The sequence below is a fragment of the Tenebrio molitor genome, chromosome 6, assembly GCF_963966145.1.
Source record: "Tenebrio molitor chromosome 6, icTenMoli1.1, whole genome shotgun sequence".
Taxonomy (NCBI): Eukaryota; Metazoa; Arthropoda; class Insecta; order Coleoptera; family Tenebrionidae; genus Tenebrio; species Tenebrio molitor.
The window spans coordinates 14,087,594-14,111,848 of record NC_091051.1 but is presented as its reverse complement, the minus strand read 5'-3'; the positions used below and the strand labels follow the sequence as shown (position 1 = coordinate 14,111,848).

The window sequence follows — 24,255 nt, the reverse complement described above, 5'->3', positions numbered from 1 at the left end:
GTATTAGTTTTTTTTTGTGTCTACTGTTCTTCGTGTTTGTGCCATTTTTATTTATTCTTATATGTACAGTTAGAGACACGGAATTTCGGGTATCATTGTCAATATACTGTCAAAAAATGTAAAATAGGCTTTAAATTATTAACCTCAATTTTAACGTTTGCTACGATTTTGATTGCATGCGATTGACGTGACACGTGAACAGAAAATAAATTTCAAAATTTGACTTTTAAATGTCACGTTGACAATAAAGAGTGATTTACATCGCAATTTTTTGAAGTGACAGAAAAATGATGCTTGAAATTCCGTATCCCTAACTGTACTTACATTGTTTTTGTCTCAACTTAAGGACATACTTTCGATCAAAAGATTTTTATGTTTTTTGCCTACTGAGTTTCTCCATATTGTGAATTTTACAAGATAATTTAGTGTAGATTCTTTTGACAAAAATCTGTCAAAATATCAAATACAAAAGCGTCAAAAGAAAAAGAAATAGTGTAAATAGGAAATTGGAAGTGTTTTAATAAAAAAAAACAACAATAGGTAATTAAAACGTATAAATGTAATTGCAGTAACTCTCCAACATACAAAAATTAATTGAATCTCTGTGCGGACAAAAATCCAATCTGCCAACCATATAAAGCAAAATGTCCTAGACTCCTAGAGACTAACCCTGTCAACTTTATTTTTTGTTTAGTGAAGTAATGAACTCGACTTTAGGTCAATTTTAGACATGTCAAAACAATACCGGAAACGAAAAACCAAAGAATAATTATTTATTAAATAAGAAAATTTTTATCTAGCATCTAAGTAAAAATATAAACTAACGTATCACATTTTCATCCCTTTATTTTAGTAAACTCCCACCGATTTAGATACGGCAACAGATCCTCCAACTCCCCCAGCAATTCCACTAACCAACTTACTGACAGCACCTAGAGTAGAGATTGGGATCTAAAAAACAAAAGTTGTACTATTAATCAACAACGCATTTTTCTTAACAACGGAAAAGTAGGTATTTCATTCAAGGCTGCAACATTGACACGAATATTAAAACACAAAGGAAACGTCCAGTTTGATGCATTGTTGCTTGCCTAGTTTTACTTACATTAAATATGTCGTTATAAAATTGAGGATTTGCAGTCTTTCTGACTGTTGCGGTGTAGCTTCCTGAGGCGCCTCCGCCTCCACCACCTCCATAGCCACCTCCGTAGCCTCCGCCATATCCGAATCCGCCAAAACCGCCACCAAATCCTCCTCCATAACCACCGAAACCGCCTCCGCTGTAACCGCCACCGCCATAACCTCTGCAAAAACGAAATCAACATCTTTAGTGGCGATAACACTAAACACAAAAACCACATATAATAAATAACTATTATAAAACATGTTTGAGATAGTATTGTCAATCCATAGACATATCAGGCGTCCCCTCAAGTGGAGAAAGAAGAAAAGATTTGCCAAGAATAGAGACTGGACACAGATTGGTCAACGAAGACTCTCAACGAGTCCCCAACTTACATGTTTTTGTAGTGGATGCGACTATGAACATGGGGACGATGGTGTCCATGAACTTTAGTTTTTTGCACATACGTGATAGTTTCAGGAGCTGCAACTTCTCCACTGAAGCTCCCTCTAACATTTACTGCAGCCGAAGCAGGTGCTTCTACTGTTTTCTCAATAACCGTGGGTTCTGCTGGCACCCGAATCGTCTTTTCGACAGTAGTAGGAACACGAATAGTCTTCTCGACGTACGAAGGAACTTGTATTTTCTTTTCTACATAATTAGGAATCACTGTTCTTTCAATATAGGTAGTTTGCGATTTCGGTTGCTCAGCTATAATTTCCACTTCTTTGTGATGGACTACTGGCGCCGCTACTTCCGCAGATATATGTCCTGAAGCCACTACAGGAGCTTTGTGGGCTATTTTGGTAACGTGGGTTTCGACCGATCCAGAAGAGGCGCCTGCATAAGAACCACCGACGGATCCGGAGGCTCCTGATAAGCCGCCTAGACCGGCGCCGGCTCCCACGCCGCCGCCTGCAGAGGCTCCCGCGTAAAGGCCGCCAGCTGCTCTACCTAAAAGTTTTCGTCGAATTAGTGACTGAGCCAAAAACATACAAGAAACATTTTATACATAAATAGCGATTTTCAAAAATGTTTGAATACACTTGGTCATAAAAGCTTGCAGTTTAAGATCTTGCAAGGTATTAGCAAACCGGTTCAATAAGTTAATAGAATGTAGCCTACATGATAATGACATGTTCACAAATTCGAAGGATATTTCGAAAGCAAACGAGAAACCGGAACAAATTAAAAATAAATTTGAAGAAAACACTAGACATGAATATTATAATATGCATTACATAATCATATAGAAAAATTAAAAGTTATTTGGAAAATAATTTATATTCATCAAGATGAAGCATTGCTTTTATTTATTTAATTTACAAAACTCCCTCTGTTAATAAAGAATACAAGTACTTCGGCAATAACTAAAACTATTTAAACAACTTAATTTGTTAATTGTTATCGTGCCCACGTATGGCACGTCCAATCATAATACTACATTATTTAATTGTTTATCTTTGGTGCATTACAATTCCAGTGCAAATTCTTAATCGAGAGTTTCCACTTCCTCAACTTTTGGTTTTTTGGTACTTTCCTTACGATGGCGTCTCACAATAGACAAAATATTCAACGGATCAAATCTATCAGTGGCATAGTGATATTTATAACCAACTCTATTACCGCCTGCATCCACTCCTCCGCCTAATCCAGCTCCAGCACTCTGGCCGAAAGGAGTGCCAGCTTCTGCATGAAGTCCACCATCAGCTGCGCTTCCTGTCAGCAGCCCACCAAGACCTGCTGATGCACGGTATCCCAAGAAATTCACACCGACGTTACCATTATCGAAGGACACTAAAGGAGACTGAAATATTTTGTGGTAAACCGCATTTTCAAAGATGAATCCTGTGATATTAACTTACACCACCGTCTTCGAAGCTGGCCGATACTGATGCCGATTTTGCCAAATGCGTTGGTAGCGCGGTTGTTATTATGGGTAATAACAGCGCTAGGTGTAAAAGTAACCACATTTTGCCTGGAAAGGAGGATTAGTAAAGAAACAATGAAAGGAAACGTGGATACAAACAAAACTGTGCAAGTCGTTCTTGCTCTACAAGAGACGATTTTCGGCTTGTCGAAGTGGGAACTTCTCTTGTAAAATTGAACGTGAAATGACTACACAAAGCTTTTATTGTCGTTTTTTCAAGGATTAACAGGCAATTTAAAAGAAGTAACTATTTATGCATAACACTTACTACATTTAAATTGCATTATCTGCATGAATCATGGCTGAAATTTCTTCATTATTATTCCAAAATGTGGACTGGAATAGAACAGTCTGTGACGGTGTAACTGGTGCAGTTTCCGGAACTAGAAATACTAATTGAGACTGACTTTTATCCGATGCGCACGATGTGCTATAATAACTTTGATTTTTATTTATTTAATTGTTATCATTATTATTGTGGACTAGGTTCTCTGAGACTTCCTATAAATTTTAATGAGCAAAAAATACACCAAGGAAAACCAGTTGGATGGTCTGACGCACGTTCTCACTCTGTCCGTAAATACAACGATTATAAAATATTAGCGTCTATACAGTTATAAGCAATTATTATTGACTTACTGAATAAACATGACATTAACAATCGAGGAAATTTGAAGAAGAGAATTGTTCTTGAAGCTATTTATAACGCCACGTAAAAAATGTTGTAATAGTTAAGGAGAGCCATGTAGACTTTTTTCAGGTGCAAAAATTCTAAATTTTGTTATTTTACAATTGTACAATAAGAAAATCAAGCTGTAACAATCAATTTTGGAAATTACAAAATTAGAAATTTTGACGAACCTGTAAATTTTAATTTGATGGTTGATATGAATTTTATTCATATATTACCTAATCGTTGTATAAATCACATCTTAATGTTTGAATGCTTGATTTGTAAAAATATTTTGGAGGTAAAAAAGAAATTCAGAATTTGATGTTTCTCGCTATTATCTATCGCCACTATTTTTATTAAAAGCTCACCGTGAAAGCTCCTTTCTTTTGCACAAACCACAATGTTATCCACACCAAAGAATATCACGAACTGTATACAAAATTCAAAATGTTAAATATATACGTCAGTACCCGTTGAACCTGAGAATAAGTCTCAGAGCCTCAGGCTTTGCGGATGGTCTGACGAAGGTCAAAAGCGGATGCTCTCCACATTAGCCGAACTAATTATCTCGCGGTCAGGATCGTCTTATTTGAAACGTTACGGTGGTGTCCCACCAGTGTATGTGTCTTAGAGGGTCCTGTTGTTATTAGTTTGGTGAAAAGAAACCACTATAAATTAGTAAAATAAACGAAAACTGGATTTTTGTAAAAATATTCTTTGGAAAATCCCACATCAATGAATTATTATTAGTCAAATAGAAACAGGAATGTCAAGTGTTGGAAAAATCCAATGCGACGCCAATGTCGATGGTATCAACAACATCATTTCGATAAAATTTGGACATGAGTAATAAGGCATGAATTGGATTATCATGTATTGGTTTGTAGTTGAGATATTTTCCAATGAAATCGTGACTATACCATTTATTTAAAAAAAAATGGAAGAAGCCATAATTAATACGTATGTTGTAAGAAAAAACCGCACCGAAGAAGATACTATCTCGGATCAACAATACTTTTAATTGCTGGTTTACCAGAGTTTTTTCCAGATTACCATCACAAGGTCAAGTACGGTAAAAAACCGAAAACAAAGTTATACTTACCAAATTTAATTAGTGTACCATTAACATTACTAACAACGACGACTTTGATTTATTAATGTTAATTCGGTAATTGATTAAGTATCATCCTTTATAACCCAATAACAAAATTTATTTCCCAACTTTTACGTTTTACATCATTCTATGTTGTCTAATTTGTGACGTAAATTATTCGTTATTACCGATCAAATTCCAGTAATAATTAATACGAGGTAAAATTCTTTGATCCATTATTTTCCAGCGAATCATACTATTCCAAGAAAAGAATATGTATATAATTCACTTTCTGATATACTCATATTTTGTTTGTCTAAAAAAATTATACGCATGTTTGGAATTTTTTCTTTCCCAGAATAGAGCAAAATTTGGAAAATATTTCTTGCGTCAATAGTAAAAGTCGTATATAGCCTGATTTTAGAGGTTGTGCAGATATTTTAACCTGAGGTAGTACGTGTTAAAAGAAGACAAAATAACTTACAAATGTTAATGGTTTACAAGAAAATCAAAGGAATCACTTTGTTTGGGAAATGCTGAAAAATTTCTAATTTAGCTGTCAGTTTAACGTACAGGTAGGACCATATATCTACTAACTAGTTAGTAGATATATGGGTACGAACAAGCTAAAATATCAAGTTTTTCTGTCATTCGGGGTTATGTTTCGTTTTTATCGTTACTGTTTTTTGAGTTTCATCGTGAATTTTGGATGAAATTTGTAAAGTGATGATAAAATAGTGTTTACAACTTATTCAGAAAACAACAAAGGCTTAAACAACAAAGTGAAAGGACTGTATTTGTGAGTAAAAGTATAAAATGAAACATCAAAGAAGTTGCTCGAAATAAATGCCTGTCATCGTTTACAATGCAAGCTTCAGTACGACGTGTCCAAGAAAGCCGAATTCGATTCAGAATGCCTCTGTTTTTACGAATTTCCTGAGCGGCGTTTTGAACGTAATGAGGCGGAGGTAAACATAGGGATCTACGAGGTGATTTTCAACAATCCCAACCCACATGTTAATTAAAATGACTGCTGGAAGTGACGCTCTTGGATTTCGTGAGGAATGTCTTCTTCTGCAACTAAAATGCGATCTTTTCGTTGGCGGCCAAGATCACACTTATTCATTTCGAAACCCCCGAAATGGCAAAGATGCTGTGCAACGTTTACTGTGCGAAGTATCCTTTGAGGCAACTTTTCACCATAGATTTGCCGTGCTAGCAAGCTAGCTAGACTATATCGGTTTTCTCCAGGTTGGTGAAAGACATTTGTGATTTAAATTGAGGTTAAGATTGATGTTCTTGTCAAAATGACTTAATTTTGAATTAAATGACAACAAAAAAAGTCTACTATGATTTATTTTGGACCCATTTTTTCATAAAATTCAGAGGATCCCAAATTGTTTTTGAAAAACTTTGAGCCCCTTTTTTTCGAAAAATATCAACATTTGTAAAAGGCATCATTGGCTCAATCGTTACTTTTTGTGGAGTTCAACCACTGCACAACGTTCAAAGTCACTCTGTATTTGCATACAATGAGCGCCAACAAGTTTGGTAGAAATGGATTCATTGATTGATCTGAAAGACTTCACAATTTCACCCCACTAGATTTTTATAGGCTTACGTCAGTTCGCCAGTTACAGTTGAGCTATAGTCCAGTAAGTGTCAATTGAAAAGTTCATCAAGAAGCCTTTGAATTTTTCACAACATTGTAAAGTAGGGATCTCTTAGAAGATCACTGACAAAAGTTAATACACTATTTTTCATTAATCAACGATTTTTGCGATTTTGACGTTTTGATGATATGTATTTTGTTGTACGGGGGGATCAAGAAGGACTGTTTAAGTTGGTAACACTGGATCGTATTTTAAATCGTATAACAGGAGTAACTTCCGGTTGTTGGTGGCTTGTCGTTGTTAATTGCTATACCTATATCAGATATTTGTCAAATAAACCAACAAAACATATCCAGTTGCAGTGTTATAAATAACCGAATTAAAAAAATTTCTTAATTGTACTGCCAACTTAAACAGTCCTTCTTGATCACCCGGTATAAATAACCTCGAACATACATTGTTTGCACTTACCAATAGGTACTGCAGCAGGTAATGCAGCAGGGTTTTCTATATTTTATAGCTCTATAACTGCACAATTACGAATTCACTTTTTCAAAAGCCGACCTTTTTGGTTATAATTCGCATGTCATATTTTTCAAAGGTAACTAGGTTTTCTTAGCAACCGTGATTTTTACGTGAAATTGAATGTGAATGGATTTGACGTCTTCTGACACTCTTTGTGGGAAAGTGAATAGAAAGTGTTGAAAAATTTAAAAATGGCCTACCCTGAGGACAAAACAAGAATGAAGGTATTTTATAAGGTCTCATCTTTATCGAAAAAGATGAAATTGGTTTTGATTTGGCTTTAATTTTAATTTTTGTCACAAAAAAAAAAGTTTGCGGTCAACGAAAATGTTTTGTAATCAACTCGTTTGTTAATGGGCGATTAATAATCTCAACTATTAAAGGCACTCACTCGCTACACTCGTTTGTGCTTTAAACAGTTTCGATTATTAATCACCTTCATTAACAAACTAGTTTATTAAATACCTAACTATTAATTTCTCCTAATTCTTTTCCAAAAGTTCTACGAGAAAGAAAATATTTATTCTATTCCAAACTTTAGGCCAGCCTTTAGATATATGAATATACAGTGCAGCAATAGATTTAGTCATCATTAACTCATTACTAGAGCGCGGATTCCTAGGTATTATGCCATTGATAATTCTTAATGGCACAGCGTTAAAACTTTGTATACAGTGCATTTTTTTTAACTGTTGCCATAGGGAATTGCATGGTAAAACTTATACCCCCTGTTAACTTTTGTTCTGATGAAAATATTCAAACCATTTTTGGAACAAAGTTTGAAGATTTTTTAAACTATCGGATAGATTACAATTCAATATCCTAAACTGTCGAAAAAGTTGTGAAAAAAATATTTTCTAGCGCGCCGGAATAATAGTACGTCGAGCGGCCGCCAGAATAGCGTCCGTGTCGGCTCAACCAGCACCTGACCATCTCCAGTTTTGACTTTTGTCATTTTCATTTAAAAAATAGCGAGATCTCCTGGAGGCTATGATTAAATTAATTAGCTTTTGGAAGGCAGAACATGTAAACATTTATTTATTTAAAAAAATAAAACGTTAACGCACAAATAACTCAACAAATTAACAGAAATTATTAAAAGAAATGTTCAAAGTGTTTTCCTTCGACTGCTAGACAATGTCCCAAGCGATCTTGAAAGTTTCTTCGCGTGTTATTCTTGCCCTTAATTCCTCCACAGTTTCTGGTTGACCTCTTATGCGTTTTTTTAACTGTTGCTGTTGGGAATTGCATGGTAAAAATTATACCCTCTGTTAACTTATGATCTACTGCAGATTTGGTGCGAATTTTTTAATTTTTTTAATAAATCATTAATAAGACTATGTAATGCATACTTTTGAACGACGAACGACAAGCAGTTTTATTTTACTAATTTTACTCTTCAAAGTTGAAATTAATGAACGTAAACAATTGGACAAAACACGTAGTAGGCGATATGGGAACAAAAATTAGGTTTTATATTTTTATTTATTATTTATTTTAATCATAGCCTCGAGGAGATCTCGCTATTTATTTTTTAAATGAAAGTGACAAAAGTCAAAAGTGGAGATAGTCAGGTCTCAGGTGCTTGTTGAGCCGACAGGAACGCTATTCTGGCGGCCGCTCGACGTACTATTATTCCGGCGCGCTAGAAATATTTTTTCACAACTTTTTCGACAGTTTAGGATATTGAATTGTAATCTATCCGATAGTTTAAAAAATCTTCCAACTTTGTTCCAAAAATGGTTTGAATATTTTGATCAGAACAAAAGTTAACAGGGGGTACAAGTTTTACCATGCAATTCCCTATGGCAACAGTTAAAAAAAATGCACTGTATATATAAACTACGACAAAAAAAAAAGAATGAACAATTTTTTTTTAAGCTTATTTGCTTATTTTTCATTTTCATGCATATTAATTTTTTTCGTGCCATTTTGGTGCATATTTCAGGAATTTTGGTGCAAATTTACGTTTTGACAAGGTTGCTGACAAGAAGGTAAATTCAGAATCTAAATCGGCATTATCAAAGGCTATTGCAGGTCGTAAATCACCAGTTGTCGCGTGTAATTCAGATCCGCATTGGCCCATCAATATTTAGTCTTATTATTTTATAGATTACACCCCTGTTTGATGAGACACCGCTTGCGACCGGCTTTCTCTGTGAACCAATTTTATGACTTCCCATGTCATTTTTTTGTTCCATACAAATAAAACTCCCGACGCAATTCTGGGAAAACTTGTGAAGTTCATGCCGCCGCCCTTCCCGGATTGGATAGAAATTCGCCTGTTATTTTTTTTTGTTTTACTGGAACATTGCGGAAGATCATTTCTTAGTTTAGTGTTTATTTGGTTCTTTATCTGGTAACATACCTCGAGCGTATTTTTAGTGTGTACGTTGGTGTTTTGCGTGTACCTACTTTTTGAAAAATGCCCAAAGCTAAACCTTCCGTCGACGATTGGATACGAGGTCACTCCGAATTAAGATATGAAAACTGCAAATTAATTTGTCAAGTGTGCCTCAAAACGGTAAGATTTTTGGATTAGATCTGAAAATTATTTTGCCAATGTATTATTTTGTAGATCAATTGTGAAAAGAAATACAATATAATGCAGCATCTTAAAACTACAATTCATAAAGAAAATTTGAAAAAATTAAAAAGTGGAAGTAAACAACAGACCATTGCCCAGTCGTTAGCTTGTAGCTCAGTAACAGATGAACAAGAATTTTACTTTGATTTATGTAATTCGATGGTATCTTCTAATATACCTCTAACAAAACTGAATAACAATGTATTTAAAAGTTTTTTACAAAAATACACTGGCAGACATGTTCCTGCAAAATCAATCCTTCGCAAAAGCTATGTCGACTTAGTTTACAAAAATGTAATCGAAGAAATAAAGAAGGTAATTGCAAATAATTATATATGGTTCTGTGTAGATGAAACCACAGATTCTTGTGGACGATACATAGCTCATTTAATGATTGGAGTATTGGATGAAAATTGTGCATCAAAAGCGTTTTTAATTAGTTCTAAGCAGTTAGAACAAACTAACAACAATACTGTTACTCGATTCATCAATGAAGGATTAACAAACTTCTTTTTGCCAAACCCTGTACCAAACAAGAAAATATTGCTGATGCTTTCCGACGCTGCTGCCTATATGGTGAAAACATATTCCAATTTAAAAATCTTTTATGAAAATTTAACCCACTGCACTTGTCTAGCACACGGGCTCAATCGTGTGGCGGAAACTATTAGGATGCAGTTTCCACTGGTAAATACTTTAATCAGTGCTGGAAAGAAAATTTTCTTAAAGGCTCCCTTGAGAGTTCAAATATTTCGAGAAAACATGCCAAACGTACCACTTCCCCCTGAACCCATTTTAACAAGGTGGGGTACATGGCTGGCTGCTGCTTGTTATTATGCCGATCATTTTGATTCCTTCAAGGAAATTGTGTTAGAATTTTCACCATCCACTTCTGAAGCAGTTACAAAATGTCAAAAAGTCTTAAAAAATGAAACAGTCAAAAAAAACTTGGCATTTATCAAAACTAACTACAGTTTCATTGTCGAAGCCATAAAAAAGCTGGAATCGAGGGATCTTCCTTTGGTAGAATCGGTTGAAATAATAGAAAATTTTGAAAAAGAAGTCGCAAAAGTAAGAGGACCTTTTGGTAATGCTGTTTCAAAAAAAATGAATGAAGTTTTAACTAAGAATGAAGGATTCATGATTTTGAAAAAAATATCAAAAGTCATAAAAGGAGACATTCTTGAAAATCTGACGATAGATGTACCTATTAATATTATTCCGAAATTTAAAAACGCTCCCATTACTAGTGTGGAGGTCGAACGAAGTTTTTCTTTCTTCAAAAATGTTCTTACCGACAGAAGAATGGGATTTTCAGTTGAAAATTTAGAAAAACACCTGATTATTAGTTCATTTAGAAATGATTCTGCATAAAGTGAATAGGTAGAAAAGTGTCTTTTTTAGATCTGTCACTCTATGCTTTAGTGTTTTTAGCAATTGTTTTATTTTATGTTTGAGTTAATTTTAGTTTTGAGATAATAAACAAGTAAATATTTAATATATCAATTTATTCATTGAGTTTTGAACTAATTATTTACTGTAACCTTTGAGCTTATTTTAAAATTTTATGCCATTTTTTATGCTTATTTTCTAAAATTTTTATGCTTATTTAAGCGCTCATTTTGTGTTTTTTTATGCTTATTAATCCGCGCTCTACTCATTACCATTTTTTGACACAATGAAAACTGTTTTAGTGCGAAACGGTAATAACCTATAACATGTTATATGACACATCCAATTTATTATTAGCATTTTATTAGCATTGGACATGATCAAGCAGGGAAAAATTAATTTGTGACAATACAATGAAATGTCAAACAGTCGCTGACGCCCAGGATTAATTGCTGGTGACTGTCTTTGCGTTAATGAAATATATTGGGGGATTCAAAATGGTTGTGGATAAATATGGCAACTATGTACAAAAATTTATCTGGCAACTGTGTAGGTGGGGCAGAGTTGACATTGGTATGACAATGCGTGCATTTGATTTTTTTTATATACTTCGTCCAGCGAGAGATTGGGAGATTTTAAATTGTATTAAATTAACCCAACACTACAAAATGTACTAGAATACATTAATTAAAGCATAATTTCAAGGCAAAAATTATACTGCTTGAAGGATATATTTCAAATTTTACGTGCGCTAGGTATTACTTTCTCTACGTAGAATTTAGTGATTTTAATGTGTAACTAATCTCTCGTTGGACAAACTTTACCACTGCAAATTGAGTAGACAATTTCCAAAATTGCGTGCCTATGAACTGTCAAAGAAATGTCAACTCTATCCTACCTACATAGTTGCCACTTAAATTTTCGTACATAGTTGCCATATTTATCCACAACCATTTTGAATCACCAATTATTTTAAAAATTTGAATCAAAAATGTATGCCTGCTATTTAAAACAATTGAAATATATCTGACAGTAAATCTTCAAAATGGCTCGTCCAAGTCCAGACTTAATTTTGCTTGTCGTTACCATAATCGTAGTCTTAGCCGACATAATTTTAGCCATTTGCCTTACATTTGTCTTGCCGTACCACCTCACGAAATATGGCTACTACCCTGCAGACGGAACCAGAATGTCATTTGAAGAAGCATCTATGACTTGTTCCTGCTTAAGGAGCGTGTTTCCGGGCGGATATGCAGAATCCGTAACATTCGACAAAGTCTACTATAAAAAGACCTCACGAAGAAAGAGATCTATTAAAGACCCCATACGGGACCGTTGGGAAAACTACCATTTTCTAGTCTCATTGAGCATTCCTGCGTACAGTGATGACACCGAACAAAAACTCTTCGCCTGCAATGGTCTAGTTCAATCGACTGACATTCTTATAACGAGTGAGTCCCAATACGCTTATACCCTCCATTTCATTCCATTTTCCAGGCAAAACCTGCGTCCAGGATGAATCCGAATGGTACAATCTCACTGTACGTTCGGAAAGTCCCTTTTGGTCGCAGTTTGGAAGAGAGCACTCTGTCATCGACGTTTCTGATACTGACATTGACGGTCTCGTTCAGGTGCAAGTGTGGCCAGAATTTTCTGAGTTCGTTGTACCTTCTCCATCAATTAAATATCCGTTTTGGGGCAAATGGGTTCATGCTTCATCTATTGGATGGGACGAGAACATGTACGAAAAAAATTTGACCTCGAGATATAAGTACGAACTTTTCGATGTAGACGAGTGGACCTCACAAAATTGTTCTTCGGAATCAAGCGAGATATGTTACTACTCTGACAAAGTTTCGAGTAGGCCTTTGGTCACGAGTTGTCATCAGCTGATTGCAATGAAGTCGACTGAAAAAAATTGTTTTAATGGAGTTGGCAATTTCACATATAATACGACCGAAGATGGTACTCTTCTGGGTCATGACCCGGAATGCCAAGCAATATACAATGATGACTGTTCCGTCACCGAAGCAGAAGTTTGCGAAAGTTAATTGTTATTTAAATTTTAATTTTTTTAACTAATAGTTTTGTGATTAATGATAGTTATGTACTTCTTGGTATTATGTAATAGAAATTGTATGCAAATTAATGCGACTAAGATACCACTTTGTGGAGTTCAGAGTAAATTAATGTATTTTATTGTATCATCTTATAAATTTTAGTTAAATAATGACCCACAGCGTTCATTTCCACTTAATAAAATAATTAAAATACGATAATTAAAACAATTTTCATCAACTGTATAAATGAGGGAACAATGCTTATAATTAAACTTTTATGGTGTCATTATTATTACAAATAAAAATTGCAACAGCATATCGCAAAAAATTTAAATATACAGAATATTTCACAAGTGATAATGAGCCCGACGGAACTGAAAATGCAACCCACAATACATTTCCAAAAAGCTGGATATTTTAAATTCAATATCCAAATTTTTTGTAAATGTATTGTGGGTTGCATTTTCAATTTCGTCGGGCTCATTATCATATCACTCGTCAAATATCCTGTATCACTATTGTTTCAAATGCAACCAAGAATACATGTGTATTCAACACAAAAAAAATACCGTTTATAAGATTTTATCTACGATCGTGTAAAAAGTAGGCACTTTTTGCACTAAAAATCGTTGTCAAAGTTGACGTTTAGTAAAACTGACGGAATTGTGCCATAAAACTTTTAGTGCACGCTTTTATGGCACAGAACTGTCAGAATACAACAATACAATTTGTTGGAAACATTGTTTAGAAGTAGGTTGCTAAACGACGTAGTTCTCAAACGACTTTGGTTATTCTTAAAATATTGAATCAATGATAATTATTTTATACAAATTTGTGTTGAAACCGGTGCGATGATCTCACGATCATAGATAAAATGTTGTTAGACATAGGTACGTCAGATTCTTTAAAATGCTCCCTCGTACCTCGGTCGTATTTAAACCCGTTCGTGCAATAAACGATAACTTTTCACACTTATATCTTAAATAACTATTTTGAATTTTTAGAAATGACGTAAAAGAAGAAATATGTAGAAAGATTTGTCTGTGATTTAAAGCCGCGCTGTAAAAACCAAGAGGCCTATAATTTGTTTCAAAATCAAAAATCCACCAATACCTCGAAAATACAACCGACAACGTCGCCAACTTTTGTTTTTAGTGTGTTTAGAAGTGTCAGAAAAACGTGGGGTTATGAAATAAAACTGTTGACAGTCGTTTTGGCGCAGTTCATCGTGTTTTTTAAATTCTTCGAAGCACTTAATGAGCGCTCGCTTTAATTTAGCGGTTAAAGAACTCCTTGTTTATCGAGGCATTTTTATAAATTGATATTTGTGACAAACTGAAGGTCAAATTTTGACGGAAGGTTGGGCCAACACAAAAAAATGAAACTTATTCTAGGGATTTCTTTTTTCTGCCAACATAATTCAACAGGTGGTGGATTTTTGATTTTCAGACAGATTGTTGATAATTTAAATCTCATAATAAATAATTTTAATTTTTATCTTGTTTAGGTGTTTGAATATTTAATTAACAACAATGTACAAATAAAAAACTATATTTGTTCAGGACTAATAAAATATCACAAAGAATGTACAAACTAAACAAATGCAATGCATAGGAAAAACAATTCGGTGAGAAATAAATAACAAATGAAACTGATTTTAACACGTGATGAGATGAGGAACAAATATAAAAAAATGACACCTTACAACAAGCAGTACAATTGTCTTACTATAGCAAATATTTAGCTACTAATAATATTGGGTAGCAGTAAATACAATTGTTGAAATACAATACATCTGCTATAAAAAAAATAACACTGAAGATATATTTTTCATAATGTTTACTGTTTGCCGACGGTTTCTTCTGTAAGAGGCACATACACCGGCGAAGGCCTTTGTGGTCGCGTCTGATTAATTTTTTGTGCAGCTTTATTATTTCTTTCCAATCTTCTTGCAGCATACGCTCTCAAATTTTGGATAGCTGGTCGCGTGTTTTGTACCAAATTATTCACAGCATTAAGAGTAGATATGGGAATCTGAAAGAGAACACGTTGTCAAGATTGTCACCTCAACAGAATTTCCAAAACAATATTGAGTATGTGAAATGGCTCGCGACAAATTTTTGATGGTTGTATGAGTTGATTTCATATTGTGGAAACTTACTCGGTCCCTACATTTTCGCTGTAATTACTTTCGTCCGATTTATCCTGAAGAAGTATTCACCTTGGCCAAACTGTTTCTGTTGAAAGCGAGCTAATTAGGAATTAAATCACTTCATTCAAGTAAGAGGATATAAATTGCCAGAGTAAAGATTATTCGCAGTAAAAGAAAGCGGTCAAAAGAAATTTGTGTCAAAGACTGACACGGAAATAAAGAACGAAAAGAATTTTCAATCGGTATATAATTCCAATTTTTTTTTCATAATGTCCCACTTCATCTTCGAGTTTGTAGCGAGTACCGTTGCACTTACGTTGAATAAGCTGTCGATGAATTGAGCTCTTTGATCTGTTTGCCTCTTCCCTCGAACATCCGTTTCACCGACTTGGACTTGAAAACTGTATTCATTGTCCTGAAAACAAACATTTTGTATTTTTACGATCTAAGTAAATAGTTTTTATGATATACTTAAATTCAAATAACTTTAAATGCCATCCACATAAAGCATAAAAAATTTACGATCGTTTAATTTCCATATATTTACTTTATATTAAAATAATGTACTTTGTATTAATAAATAATTAATAATTTTTCTGTTTTTTTATATCACAATAGCGATCGACTTTCTCTCCCAAGTGAAAATACAATTCCTTTAATGCTTTAACTCCGACTGAATAAAATAAAATAATGATTTCAATTCGTACGATATAACTGCTTATTTTTCACTTTTTTTTAAGAGAAATAACATGGTTTCGTCAGAATTTAAGAGCTACTGACGTAAGTTATAATAATAATATATTAAAATGTAAAAAACAACAATTAGATTTTTATTGACAACACACCATTACGTTGTCAAGTACAGAAAGTCATTACTAACAACTCTACAACTTTCATTTTATCTAATAAAGACGAAGCGGATGGCTGACAAAAATTAATAAATAAATAAATAAATAAATATTTATTTAAAAAAATGAATTATTATTATCTATCCTGACTAAACACATTTTGTGAATTCAGCAAAAAATGTATAAATATCTTAATCTTATGTCAATAAAATGTAGTTTTATAATAATAAAATGTTTCCTACTGCTTCCAGTAAAACGTTGATGTATCTTTCGCAATCGTAATAACAGTTACGCGTCTCGATTAGATAAAATTGGATTCTAGCTTGCACGCGAAACAAAAAGAAAACGTCTTGCTGGTTTTTAATGATTATCGCAATATGTTTCACTAATTTTGTAAGTAGTACCTGCTTGTACGAAATATCCCCGAGTCCTTTGGGTGTGTCAACTACTCCCGCTATCTGAAGGGCTTGTGTTGTAACGGCTGTTATCAACAACATCCACACAATTTTGTCCAAAACGTATACGACCACCTAAAAAGTACATGATTAACATTTACTTAGATTTTAAAACATTCAAGAAAATACGGATTATTAAAAAAATTTACGTGATCTCAGATTTATAAACAACGTAATGGAAAAAACAAACTCTTTATCACAAAATATTCAAGGCGATTTCAAAAGTCGATACTGAATCAGTTGATATTGGGCGTAATTAATAACACAAACAAGAGTGAAGGTTGTCAATAGGTAAATCAAGAGCATGTCTAGGTAAACTTATTGGTCCCATTCAATTAAAATTTGGGTCAATTTTTGGAACCTGTACGCACTTTTATTACCATTAAATTTCAAGGTCTAACTGACGAGTTGTTTTGTCAGAAAAATACCACTGGGTAATAAAAAAGTCTTAGAGCCTTAAAGTAGTTTTTATAAAAAATTTAGTGGTTACTTTATATTCACAGTTTTAATTGTTTTCGTCTTTATAGTCGAAGTGCTATAAAATATTTACGTTTTCAGAATAATAATATAATAATAATAATAATAATCGCCTATTTTCTTTGGAAAAACACACTTTTATGGATTAAAAAAAAAAAGTCTTAAAGCTGCCAGCTCAAGAAGTTTATCTCTTGCAATTGTGTTTTACATTGAAATTTGCTATTGTAATTTTACGCTGCTACAAAAAGGTAAAACACCTCAGTAAAGTCACTACACCTTAAAATTTACTCTTTTTCATTTGTGCTAATTCAATGATTCTTAATATTGGATTAAAGAACATAAAATGTTGAACGTTAAAAAAATAATTTTAATCGAATATTATGTATAAAAAGAAATTAGTTAGAATATGGACTAATGGCCACTGTTCTAAATAATGACGCTAGCGGAGAGCAAAAAAATGCTATTAGAACCCGTAATTAAAACAAAAGCATAAACCCAAGACCAATTATTTTTTAAATTAAAACGGCAAATTAGTTGATTAATAATAATCTGACCACTTCCTAATGTAAAATTGGATCACGTAGGTAAAATTCTCTCAGATAAACTGTTCACGTTGTTTTGGCATGATGTGATGCCAAGATTTAGTTTTTTAACGTTGGATACACTGTTTGATTTTCTTCACTAAAGTGCCTGACATTCGGACCTATCAAAATCAACGTAACATGTTACTGAATTTCTTGCGATGTCTGAATATTGTTCTATTGCAAATTAGTAAAACTGACAAGAATGCACTAGACATTGAGGCGGTTTATAACCTCAAACCAAAAACATAACAACCACCAAATTAGGTACATGCCAATTTTCGATGGCTTTCCATTATGCCAAAACAACGTGAATGCATTTTATAGTGACAATTATTCTTAATAATTTATGCTTAACATTATTTCATTTGTATGATATCTATAGCAGCTATTTATTACCATTATCAGTTATTGTATCTGCTATCTCCACTACGAAAATAAAAGGTGTTTTTTTTTTTAATTTGGCGTCGAAGTAAGCGTTGGACAGTCAATTGAGATCTCACCACTCGTATAAAAGCGTAAGATTTAAACAGCTGATCCGTGATCAGTAACCTGTATAGTGCGTTCACAATCGACACTTCAACGCCTACTTCGACGCCAAATTTAAAAAAAACACCCGTTATGTGTTTTATTCTTAAGATAAAAAAGGTATTACATACTATAAAAATCAAAACAACAATTCCACCCTATCCCTAGAAACAGTATAACAAATTCGCTAATTGTAAACCGAGAAATTTTACTCATTTGAAGCATTTTTTTAACAATCAAGGTTAGATTCTATTATAGAGATTCTCTTGCATCCGTTTTGTATATTAGAAAGTTGAAGTGCTACTGCATTTTATACTCATTATCTCCTCTTTCAAATAAACCAACAAAACTTATACGGTTGCAGCGTTGCAAATAGCCAAATAAAAACATGTTCTTAATTGTATTGCCAACTCAAACCCTCGTGATTACCTCGTATATTTATTTTAAAATAAGCAAAATGCTTGTAATTTCAAAAACAGACAAATACTTATAAAAATTGTAATTAAAAGTTGATAAAACTTAAAAAACAGAAACAAGATCATTCTATCGTTGGCGTTTCAATAACTGCTTGAAATGCCATCATGATAAGATAATGTAAATGACTTTTATAAAAGCATCACGAACAATGTTTCTATGTATGTATTCTCAATCCAATTAATTAATTAACTGTTTGTTAATATTCGCCTTTAGTTAGTGTAATTGGTAATTATTTAATTCGATAGGAAAGTCTCGTATTAACATATCTAAAAAGTTGAATTTCTCTAAAAAACACATTCTTCACATTATGACATTTAAATTTGTCACTTCATGTTTACATAACGATAAGATTTAAAATGCAACGCATTTTATACCTAAACATATTTTTAACATAGAAAAATAAGTGAGACTGTAGGTGTATAATTGAAAAAGAAAATTTTGGAAAAGATTTTTTGTTGTGTTGGGTACGTGCTAGAGTCCACGTGGTGGCCATTCAGATAAGATCAAATTCTCCTTACCTTGCTCATTATGTTAGAAACTGTACCGTGCAATAGCTTGATAAACAACAACAAAGTCGTTGCACCGGAGCACCTTATCAGCTGCCTGTCTCCTAGTGACACTAAATACAAAATACTGAAATTTGCGGCCGCGATTCATATAATATAACAGTACCACCAACACTGGATCAAGTAGACTTCACTACCTTCTTGTCAATGTTTCACCGACTACGTATACGCGGACACCTTTCTCCAAATCACTTTCACATTTCTTCGCCGTAATGTTTACCTCAGAGGTTAATCGCACTATAAAGACCCACCGTCCTTTAGCTCGCTTATAAACGGAGCGATTCAATTATTAATATTCGTAGGACTAATGTTAATCAGGTGTGTGCTATTTTTTTAAAGGCCAAGACGACACTGTCGATTTCGTCAAATAAAAATTTTGTTAGCCGTTAAATTTGAATTTACATTCGCGTTAATCACTTGTCAAGTTCGAAACTGATTTGTTTTTGCGTCACACCTTCGACAGAATTTTTACGAAAATATGTCCGAACAACGCACCAAAGACGCCGAGAACGGGACAATCAACATTAACGATTATTTGTACAATAATAACTAAATAATTAATATGTTCTGTGAAGCGTTTAGCCTCGATTAACACATGTTGGACTAGGTCATCATTCCTTCTCACACCATACGCATTTGTAGAAGAAAAATAGATTACCACAACCGAAATGATTGTTCCATCGACCTCCAATGGTTGTAGGCTGTCTTTATCGCGGAAAACAGGCGGAAAAATAATTTTACCTCGACATTTATAATAGCACATTTGCTTACATTATTTTGTTAAGTGACTGGAAATATTAGGAATTTAATTTAATTTCAAAACTCTGTTACGTAACCAGACCCAAATAAGCACGCGAACGGTCGATTTTTGATTTTTTCGCACCAGTTTTGAACAATACATACATCAGAATTAATTATCCGGAGTTATGATTTAGAATTAATTGACACAAAAATTCAGTTTTACTACTTAATTGACCTCAATATGAAAAAGTCGTAACGAATTCCTCTTTTCCCCATTTGAAGCGCAATGTAAATATTAGAGTTACATTCCAGCAAAACAAAAAAATAATCGAAGCTCATTGCTACAAGTAACTAAATCAAACATTTCGCAACACCTTACCTAATTTGTACAAATTTCAATTGCAAATAATTAGTGGATTGGGTAATATCGAGATTGTTGGCAGGGTTAGTGCTGCAAAAGTAGTTCTACAGGTTTCTGCTTATTAAGGGTTACCTTGAATAATGATGCGATAAATGATCAACAATATTTGGAGTTGAAAGAATTTTATTTATAACTAAAGGAAAATTTGACTAATTATGTTAATTGACTGATAGTGACGTAAAAAATGTATCTGACTAACGTCAAAGTTACACTCAACCGTGACGCATACAAATTTGATTTCGAATAACCGATCATATAATAATTATGTATTTGGTTTCCTGATCTAGATTTGTGTTGAGTGTGACGGGGAAGTGTGGACGCGGATGCTACATAAAAGAGTAATTAACTGGAAACCCACCACAGGTATAAAATTAAACATAAACATAAAAGAATTAATATTATTTTGTGAAAGGGCGGTTCATGGTCAATTTCTAAGTAAACAAGTATTAGGATAAATTATCGTGATTGTAAAAAAATATTCACATCACTGATCAAGCACTAACATTACTGATAGATGATATTTGAACTTCTAAAAGGGCATGCTAATTTTGCACGTCCTAGCAACCCCGGATTTGGCCGCCATATTAGAAAAACGAAGCGATAAGTTTATTTTGGGCAAAATGTCAAGTTTTCGAAAATAAAGTAGGTAGACTAAATTGTCTACAAAAAAGGACTAATACCTTTCTTTTGAAAATCGATCAATTGCAGCTATGAAAGCAGAACGTATATATTGTAATTTCAATTTGGTTGTAGGTCGTAAAATTTTATGGTACTTTAAGTTAAAGATCTTGCGGGGCTTATAAATCCTAGTTTACCACTAGCAGGTAATATTTTAAGCAGGGTTGTATTGTACATTTGGTATATTTGCATTGTACGGCAAACGGCACGCGCCGCTTCCCAACCTTTTCAAACCCAACCATTGTGCCCGTTAATCGCTCATAATATCCAATAAAATTTTACGACCTACAACCAAATTGAAACTACAGTAATCAATTCACTTTTGTAATGACGATCTAGAGTTACTAAATTTAGTAACTTTTGTCTTGTGAACACATCTTTTTACCGCGAATTTGGGCTTTTAAAAAGTTAGGTTATGGGACACGTCATTTGTTTTGTCAAAACTGATCCCAATCAAAGCATAGTGAAAATAAATTTGTTTAATTATTTAAAAAAAAAGCAAAGTTGCACTAAACAAATACTAAAAGGTAGTTGAACGTAACAATAAAATAATTTTGCATTTTGCTACTCATCCTCGTCATCGTCGCTGTTTTCTAAGTCCGAATCGGAATCTTCAACCAAATTAACAATAATTGGGGATATGTCATGGATGCTAAAGTTTTCCATAAGCCTTGTTCTTGTTCTTCATTTAAAATTTTGTACATACCTACTTCTGGGACTGAAGCCTGTACAGCACTTAGGAAGAGTTTTATTTTAGGTTTGGATTTACAGAAAAAACATCCGCCACTGCTTCTACGATTTTGCACTTTACGTATTTACGTTTCTCCATGAGTAATTTCTTTTATTTTGTTGAAAGCCTGTAAAATGTGCTGCTTCGTCTGCTTGCTTATTGATGCTTTACTCCGTTTTGGAAATTCATTCATTTTGGCAGTGACAATAAGACAATAATATGACAATTTCAATCATTGCCAACTGTCGAATTTTCATTTATTTTGTAAAAAAATCTAACAAAAAAAAAGTTCCAGTTAGTTCGTCATCACAAAAATGAATGCATTATACATACGTATTGTACGAGTGTAAAGAGTAAAATAAAAATGCATTATACAGACTGTCCCAGAACTGCCTCCTCAGAGAAAAAAGAGAAATGTGATAATCTGAATTTTAAATAAAAAAAAGTCCTACCTCAGGCGATAATCGAGAAAAGGTATCCTAAACATGACCAATCAGAGTTGAGCACCATCAAAGTAGGATGACCACAATTTTGGGTTGCCGGAGTTTCGAAGTCAAAATTCCAAAATTCCACTTTTCGATGATTGTTGGGATATCAATAACTATTTTTGCTGTCCATCAACCTGTCCTGTTCTGGAACAGGCTGTATATTATACAAAATAATGCTATGTGCTATCTATGTATGTATGTGCAGAGCTTCGTTGTTGCCCTTTCATTCGGAAAGTACCAACAGAAATTGAAATCCTATTTTCTCAACTCTTTTGACTTGCACTTGCATTTTTAAAACACTCAGTGTTCGATATGTTCGAGGTCCTGTCACTCACTTTATGCTCTGTAAAATGTTGCAATTTCTTCTATTTTATCTGAAACGTTGGAAAGACAGGGCTTTCCAAAAACATATTTTGTTAGTGTGAGTCAGGCCTTTATTGCTTGCCCTATAGAATCCTGCTCAAACGAATCAGAGCTTTTCTGAAAATCTAGTGATGAAGTTGCACTTTTCAACGAATGTGAAATACTGAGATTTAATTTTTCCTACAGATTTAGAATATCTTTCAAATCGAATTGACAGAATTTAACATACAGCTTCCCCATTGTAGCTTGAGCTGTGAGAGCCGGATGCGCAGTGGTTTAACACTATTTTTGTCGCATTTCATTGCTGCTGCTGTACATGAAGCGGCCGTTGACCATGTCTATGTTTTCATTTTTGTTTCCCTTTATATTTTTCTATTTTTTCTTTTTGGTAATTCATATCAAAAAACAGTGTCAATGTAAAATAGGCTTCGGGGTATACAGTTATAGGCAACTCCTCCTCATTTTATTTTATTATTAGGTACTACATATATCTGTTCTGGAACCCAACTATGGTCCCTCGTATGTCTCATTTCCCCTACCCACCCTTCTTGTGATAGCATAGTCTCTGGATGCCTGTCTTTTTGCAGGTAGGTATATGTTGAAAAGGTTTAATATTTACAAATGCAAATGGGTTAAATGGCATTGAAATATTTTAAGACATGCAAAATATCAAATACTAATGTAAGAAATAAATACATAATAGCAAATATGTATGCATATATGTATTCTGTTGGTTGTAAGTCTACAACCTATCGATTAACAACGACAAAAAGTATAAAAGCATTTTTGTAGATAATTTACTTCACTTTATTTCCGATTACTCGAGATTTTTCTCAAAAGTGAACCCAAACCCAGACATTAAAGAATATAGATAAAAATAATTAGTATGTCTTTGTGAAGGTCCAAATAAAGACAATAAAACTTACTCTAGCTTGCCCCAATTATTTCCTCTGTGGCCTTTTCAGAATCCTTCGTCGACTGACTTATGAATTGCATGGTCACATTAAATGTGCTTTGCAAATAATACACATGACAAGCCTGCTTTAAAAATGTATTACAGGGAATCTCTGATATCCTGCTTTTTATTCTACAAAACACTCCTTCCATGGTCTGGTGACAAAGGCTTGGTATCGTATTCTATAACGAAATCTTCTTACGTAGGTGCATTCTAAGAAATTTGATAAACTAAAAAGATTATCCACGTTTCTTTATCATTTGGTATTTACCCTTTTACAGGTTTTTTTTTATAAATTACTTCTTTTAACCATGGAAAATGTTATGCAAGCTAATAATAGATATATTTATTGAAGATTTATTCCCATTCTACAACATCTACTACAAGTCTTGTGTAGGCAGACAGATGAGTTTTTGTTATGATTTTCTCATACAACCTTGAAGAATAATTTTGTCCTCTGGTTATTTTGCAAAAAGATATTTGTTAAAGAAGTTAAGAAATAAATGCGACCGCATCATTTGCAACAATGTTTAAATTTTTTATTAGTGATAATTGAAGAATTTATGAAACACTGAACTGAATATACAGTAAGAACCATGTTAACTGAATAACGGAAGTTCGGATAACTGTCAAAAACTTTTATTTTTGCAAAACTTTATAAACAAATTTAATAATTATTATTCAGATAAATTAGGGATGGCATATTCCAACCTTGGTACAGTTCGAGACACGGAATTTCGGGCATCACTGTCAATATACCGTCAAAAAATGTAAAATAGGCTTTACATTATTAACTTCA

General features: G+C 33.4%; 3 protein-coding genes and 1 long non-coding RNA gene across 9 annotated transcripts; 2 read left to right on the top strand and 2 right to left on the bottom strand.

Annotated features, from left to right (window-relative positions):
- Positions 1-539: 539 nt before the first annotated feature.
- On the bottom strand, positions 540-4,363 carry LOC138132543 (pupal cuticle protein 36a-like). 5 transcript variants are annotated; one of them, XM_069050084.1, is made up of 7 exons: positions 4,095-4,363; positions 3,322-3,445; positions 2,989-3,101; positions 2,750-2,930; positions 1,519-2,077; positions 1,106-1,304; positions 540-951 (listed from the first exon to the last, which is right to left on the bottom strand). In XM_069050084.1, the coding sequence occupies exons 2-7, from the start codon at positions 3,344-3,346 to the stop codon at positions 850-852; spliced, it is 1,179 nt and encodes a 392-aa protein (XP_068906185.1). In that variant the 5' UTR covers positions 3,347-3,445; positions 4,095-4,363; the 3' UTR covers positions 540-849. The 5 variants fall into 5 exon arrangements, with proteins under 5 accessions (XP_068906185.1, XP_068906186.1, XP_068906183.1 ...); XM_069050085.1 differs by having other exon boundaries at positions 3,322-3,436; XM_069050082.1 differs by lacking the exon at positions 4,095-4,363 and adding an exon at positions 3,153-3,241 and having other exon boundaries at positions 3,322-3,341.
- A 4,887-nt stretch (positions 4,364-9,250) lies between these two features.
- LOC138132559 (uncharacterized) lies at positions 9,251-11,062 on the top strand. Its single transcript, XR_011160106.1, has 2 exons — positions 9,251-9,481; positions 9,536-11,062. It is a non-coding gene; the product is annotated as an uncharacterized lncRNA (long non-coding RNA).
- A 492-nt stretch (positions 11,063-11,554) lies between these two features.
- Positions 11,555-13,169, top strand: LOC138132548 (uncharacterized). Its single transcript, XM_069050097.1, has 2 exons — positions 11,555-12,387; positions 12,434-13,169. Exons 1-2 carry the CDS (start codon positions 11,982-11,984, stop codon positions 12,985-12,987), a joined length of 960 nt encoding a protein of 319 aa, XP_068906198.1. The 5' UTR covers positions 11,555-11,981; the 3' UTR covers positions 12,988-13,169.
- Positions 13,170-14,531: 1,362 nt separating this feature from the next.
- Positions 14,532-19,582, bottom strand: LOC138132555 (uncharacterized). 2 transcript variants are annotated; one of them, XM_069050108.1, is made up of 5 exons: positions 19,187-19,582; positions 19,033-19,133; positions 16,401-16,526; positions 15,465-15,563; positions 14,532-15,030 (listed from the first exon to the last, which is right to left on the bottom strand). In XM_069050108.1, exons 2-5 carry the CDS (start codon positions 19,039-19,041, stop codon positions 14,836-14,838), a joined length of 429 nt encoding a protein of 142 aa, XP_068906209.1. In that variant the 5' UTR covers positions 19,042-19,133; positions 19,187-19,582; the 3' UTR covers positions 14,532-14,835. The 2 variants fall into 2 exon arrangements, with proteins under 2 accessions (XP_068906209.1, XP_068906208.1); XM_069050107.1 differs by having other exon boundaries at positions 19,033-19,581.
- Between the last annotated feature and the right edge of the window lie 4,673 nt (positions 19,583-24,255).